At 37.8% G+C, this 6038-nt stretch overlaps 1 protein-coding gene across 1 annotated transcript; it reads left to right on the forward strand.

The window, feature by feature from the left end:
• Nucleotides 1-3080: 3080 nt before the first annotated feature.
• LOC121372012 (disintegrin and metalloproteinase domain-containing protein 10-like) lies at nucleotides 3081-5744 on the forward strand. The gene has a single exon (XM_041498251.1). It carries the CDS (start codon nucleotides 3149-3151, stop codon nucleotides 5666-5668), a length of 2520 nt encoding a protein of 839 aa, XP_041354185.1. The 5' UTR covers nucleotides 3081-3148; the 3' UTR covers nucleotides 5669-5744.
• The last annotated feature ends 294 nt before the right edge of the window (nucleotides 5745-6038 follow it).

The raw sequence follows: 6038 nt of genomic DNA on the forward strand, positions 1-6038 counted from the left end.
TTTCTAAGCATTACATTCACATTTTAATAGAGCATATCGGCAGTTGCTTTAGTATGAATATATTTTGAATCAATGAACTAAAGATAAGTTGTGTCATTCGGCTGATAATGAAATCACAATGTTAGGCATGGTGAAGGTAACTTCGAAGTGGTGATGCAGGTAACTCTCTAGTCAGCTTCTGATGAGATGTGGGTATCTGACAAAAAGGATGCGGGTAACTGCAATGATGAGCGTAACTGTAGGATGAGAGTATCTGCAGTAGTTATCTCTTCATAACTAATGGTCGCCTTATGCGTCTAGAAACAGTAAAAAACATTATTCTTATGTTTTTCCCTCCATTTTGTTTTTCAGATTATTACATGTGCTATTTGTGCGATAGATCCTCCGTCCAAGCCAATACTACCCCCCCCCCCCCCATCAAAATATACACTGGGGCCATTCAAATATTATGTAACGCTCGAGGGTGTTGATGGGTGTGGCGCCAAACTTTATGTGGCGTTACAAGGGGGGGGGGGGGGGGGAAATAACGTCATGTCGTGGCTACTTCATTTAGCTATTTATCAATGAAACTTTGCATTCCTACGCAACACATCTATCAATGAAGTTTATACAAATAATATTATAAATATATTCAAGGCTAAACTAAATTATTAAAATATATATTTTGTTAAATTATGCTGCTAACATTAATTATACAGCAAGTATGTTTCCGATTTAAAAATATGAATCGAAAGAACCATGTGCACACTTTTCGCATACCATCTATGCGAAGTTGTACTGTGTGGCACCTCTCGAAAGAAAGAAAGAAATGTTTTATTTAACGACGCACTCAACACATTTTATTTACGGTTATATGGCGTCAGACATATGGTTAAGGACCACACAGATTTTGAGAGGAAACCCGCTGTCGCCACTACATGGGCTACTCTTCCGTTTAGCAGCAAGGGATCTTTTATTTGCGCTTCCCACAGGCAGGATAGCACAAACCATGGCCTTTGTTGAACCAGTTATGGATCACTGGTCGGTGCAAGTGGTTTACACCTACCCATTGAGCCTTGCGGAGCACTCACTCAGGGTTTGGAGTCGGTATGTGGATTACATATCCCATGCCTCGACTAGGATCCGAACCCAGTACCTACCAGACTGTAGACCGATGGCCTGCCACGACGCCACCGAGGCCGGTGGCACCTCTCGAAAGACGTATTTTCATATGTGAAGAGACGATAAATATCACATGTGTATCTCTTCCACCGCCATGTAATAAAGGGTGGAGGGAGGGTGTCTAATTTTGATATAATAGCGTTACATAATATTCCAACGGCCTCATGGTGAATAATGGGGGGGGGGTGGGGGGGCGGCGAGTGTTGCCTTTGAGTTAGTAACAAACATTAGGGCACTAACGTAAGTTCGAGGGGTACCAAGGCAAACATTTTCTTCAAAAGAGTGGCACGAAGGCAACTTACTTTTTATCAAGTTTCTCAGAAAACAAAAAATTCATTTCACGTTATGATCTTGGACTCTTGCCTATGCAGTTCGTTGGATACGGACAGTGGCGGGAAATTAGGGGTGATCAGTGGCGTAGCCGGGGGGGGGGGGCAAGAGGGCTTGGGTGCCAGGTGCCCCCCCCTCCAATACAAAATCCTGCCCACGCCATTGGATACGGATGCCTTGATATGTGTGTGGTTGTCATGCATTTGTACTGAATGGACAGTAGCTCGAATGTCTTCTGGTCGCAGCCCGTGGTCACGACCAACACGCGCTCTGCAAGTCCACAGCTAATAACTACACAAATGGCAATGGCAAAACTAAGTTTAGTTGAAGCACTCATACCTAAAGATCAGTGTGCTCTAGAGGCGTCGTTAAATAAAACAAATAAAACAAATAAATAATCATACCTTTTTTTTTCTTCCTTGCCGGGGCATTTTGATGTCCAACAACAAAATACAAAAGTGAATGGAAAGCGTGCGTGCGTGATTCGGTAAATATTGGGAGTATATTTTAATTTTAAAGGGACAATCCTGAGTTGCTGCAATTTTTTAAGATGTTATCGACTAACAGATACTTTTTAACGACTGTAATTACATACCAAATATATTTTTCTGCATTAAATATTAGCGGCTGTATATTAAACGTGTTTCTGATCGTTCTAATATTTGTACTAGCTTAAATTTCATTTTATTTCCTAAAATAGATTTTTTCGTACGTACGAAATTATTTGAAGACAAAATCAAGTTTAGGCTTCTTACAAATATTAAGACGACCAGAAACACATTGAATATACAGACACTGATATTCTAAACAAGAAAATATATTTAATATATATGTTTAATCGTAGAAATATTTTATTAGTCGGAAACATCTTATAATGCAGCAAACTCGGGAATGTCCCTTTAACTTTGGTATAATCTAACATTACATTTTCGTTTGGGGTAATTGTCCTTTCATCTGCATCGAACAGTTACTCTCATCCAACCGTAACAGATACCCACATCCTTATGATGTTGACACCTTCAGTTACCAACATCACAAGCGATTTTTGATGCCCGTTATTTAATTTCCAAATACTATTTTTTTAAAACGTATGCTTCAAAAATGCATATTTTATATATTTCATGAAGTCTCTGTATATGAATATCTTAAAAATGCACGTTAAGAATGGAAATTCACATTGATTAATACTCATCATTTGCGTTCATCACCATCTTGGATGCGAGTAACTACAGTTACCCGCATGCGGTTATCCCATGTGACTGTTGGACCAGGATTATTTTAGCACTTTTTTGTTTTGTCTTGTTAAAACATTTACTGTGAAAATGAACACGACACATCTCATAATTGATCGTTTTCTTGAGTGGAAATTTGTCATTAACACAGATGCCTTTTTATTGTGCACACACGTGGATCTTACATGCATTTCGCTTCTTTTTTTTTTCTTTTTTTTTATAACAGTGACTGTCAAGGAAGGTGTTAAAACTGTTGAAGGTTTTTTCTTTTTGTATACAGTTACTGAGTTAGCTCCCTTAGTTATAATTCTAACATTGTTCATAACGGAAGTAAACAGAAATGTATCCTACTTCCGGATCTCAACCAAAGTGTAACAATGACGTTATTTTTAAGTGTTTCAAGTTGCCGATAACAACAAAATACAATGACAAACAGTGCCAGTATACTTATTAACATTATTGTTCTCCGTTCATTGTCCCACTGTGAAACTGTAGAAAGCATCAATACGAAATGGTTCAGTGACAAGAATAATGACAAGAATAAGCTTATTAATGAAATTTGGTTACAGAATAAACAACCGAACAACTTGAAGCCGGATCGAATCTTTGAGACCGATATTCAATTTCAAAATATCATAAGAAGATTCAATAATATAAGATATGAAAAAACTTTAAAATTTTGGGCGTTTTGTTCACATTTTAATATTTATTTAAAGAAACAGCAACTATTCCATAGCAAAATGACAATAAATCATCAATCTGGGACCGCTACTTATATAGATATTCCAATATTTTACGTTGGATTCAATTACGATAATTCCTTGACTGTTGTACACGGAAGATTTCATAGTAATAACTTCAAAGGCAGACTAAGCTGGAATAATTTTACAGTGGAAATTAGTTGTCCAAATGACAAACTGATTGATATAGACAATCATGTTAAATATATTTTTTCATGTAAAATTTATACATTTAAAATCATTGACACTAACGTAACTGATCCTGACAATTGTCAAGAAGAAAAATACCAAAATGTGCTTCATAAATCTTTATCTCGTAATTGGGATCACCTTAAAAAGAACACACAAATACAGAATCGCAGACACAGACGTTCACTTGGCAAATCAACTTCGTGCAACATACACCTAATTGCAGACCATTTATATTTTAAACATGTCGGTAGTATGAATTATGGTAGCACAGTTGAAGCAATGACGACTAGTGTTTTTGAGGCAGATACCATTTTTCGCAGCACAGATTTCGATGGTGATGGATATGGTGATAATATTGGATTTGTTGTTGGAAATATTACAATTTACAGTGACCCACATGAGCCTGGTTATCAACTACAGGACGAAGATTTGACTGTGCATCACTATCTTAATCGTTTTTCTGAATATGATTTCAGTAGCCATTGTCTAGGCGTGGGTTTCACTTACAGAGATTTTGAGAATGGGGTTGTTGGATTAGCTTGGGTGGCAAACTCGAACCCACTTGGACATTCCGGGGGCGTCTGCGAGGAAAGAGTATCTGACACTAACAACAAACCCTACAGCTTTAATACCTTGGTATTAAGTCAGCTTAACGCTGGTAAATTTTATCCCGGTTACAAGGCTGCGCTAGCATTAACACACGAACTTGGTCATAGTTTTGGCTCGCTCCATGACAACGTAAATAAAACAGCCTGTGTTCCAAATAATGAATATGGAAACTATGTCATGTATCCCTACGTCATTTCGGGCTTAAAACCAAATAACAGAAAGTTTTCCGCTTGCAGTATTCAAAATATGTATCCTGTTATTGTAAAGAAGGGGGTCTTATGTTTAAAAACGGACAAAGGGCCTATCTGTGGCAATGGTATTCGCGAAGATGGCGAGGAATGTGACTGTGGAACAACTGGAACATGCCGTTACGTTGATCCTTGTTGTATAGCAAGTGATGTCAGCAACAGTTTAGACAGACCTTGTACTTTTGGCCACAACAAAACCAAAACGTGTTCACCGAAATTATCACCATGTTGTTCGGAAGACTGTCTACCAATAAGGTCAAGCAGAAAACAAACTTGTTTACGCAAATCTGACTGCACACGTTCATCTTACTGTGATGGGGTCAGTTCATCATGTCCTGCTCCTGTTAATCTTCCAGATGGAAAACCTTGTAATGGAGGAAGACAAATATGTGAATCAGGGAAGTGTTTGACGAGTATTTGTGAATGGTTAAAACTCAAAGACTGCCAGTGTACTAGTAAACCATTATATTGTCATGTTTGCTGCAAGGAGTACAATGCAAGTGAGGACGAATGTGCTCCTGTCGGTTCTTTTGCAGATGCACCTATATACTCTCGGAACCTAAGAACTGAAAAGCGACATCGATGTAATGCTAACAAGGGTTTCTGTAATGATAAACATGTATGCATTATGGGAAATGTGGACACTGTCCTGAACATACTGGACACATTCCTAAGTAGTAGTTTTCAGCACGATATTATCAGTTGGTTCCGAAATTATTGGTCTCGTGTATGTGGAGGGGTTTTGGTTATTTTTGCCATCATAATGGTGTTTGTCATCACGTACAAAAGACAAAGCGATAGCCACGTAGAAGCAATTAGAGTAGGGAGATTAAACACAGCTCTGACAAACACAATGCGTCAGAAACGAATTTATTCTAAAAAACTTGAAAGAATTAAAAAGAAATTTGAACAGAGAATCAAAGAAATAATGTTTGGAAAAAGAATGGACATCGCAGAAGCTGTTGGGCGTCTTTCCTTACTTTTTCCAACGGCACCCTTACCATTACTTTTGAAAGTCGCAAACTGTAGTTCAAATGAAGAGTTAGCAGTGCGAATATTGTTAATTAGGGGTTATTCCATGCGGCGATTCAGAGTTTCAGTTCCTGACAATTCTAGTCGGGTGTGTTTTGTAAACAAAGCCATCAATATGATTTAATACTAAACATTAGTAAATTAAAAAAAAATATATAATAATAATAATAATAAAAAATCTAATAATCACGAACGTTGAACATTGCACGTTTGACTCCTTTTATTATTATTATTATTATTATACAAAAGGTGAAACATTAAAAGAAAAAACCAAGAAAGACTAAATAAACCATTTATATTTATCTCTTGGATATAAAGACAGCTACCCCCCCCCCCCACCCCCCACACACACAGAGAGAGAGAGAGAGAGAGACGGAGACACTGACGAAGACAGAGAGACGGGGGCAGACAGATATACAGACGGAGAGAGAGAGAGAGAGAGAGAGAGAGAGAGAGAGAGAGATGCTAATTCTAATAAAGATTGGTCTATAACC

The sequence above is a fragment of the Gigantopelta aegis genome, chromosome 4 (assembly GCF_016097555.1).
Source record: "Gigantopelta aegis isolate Gae_Host chromosome 4, Gae_host_genome, whole genome shotgun sequence".
NCBI lineage: Eukaryota > Metazoa > Mollusca > Gastropoda > Neomphalida > Peltospiridae > Gigantopelta > Gigantopelta aegis.

What these genes read in the sequence shown, in the direction of transcription:
- LOC121372012 (XM_041498251.1), top strand. Translation starts at nt 3,149, where the DNA reads ATGACAAACAGTGCCAGTATACTTATTAACATTATTGTTCTCCGTTCA.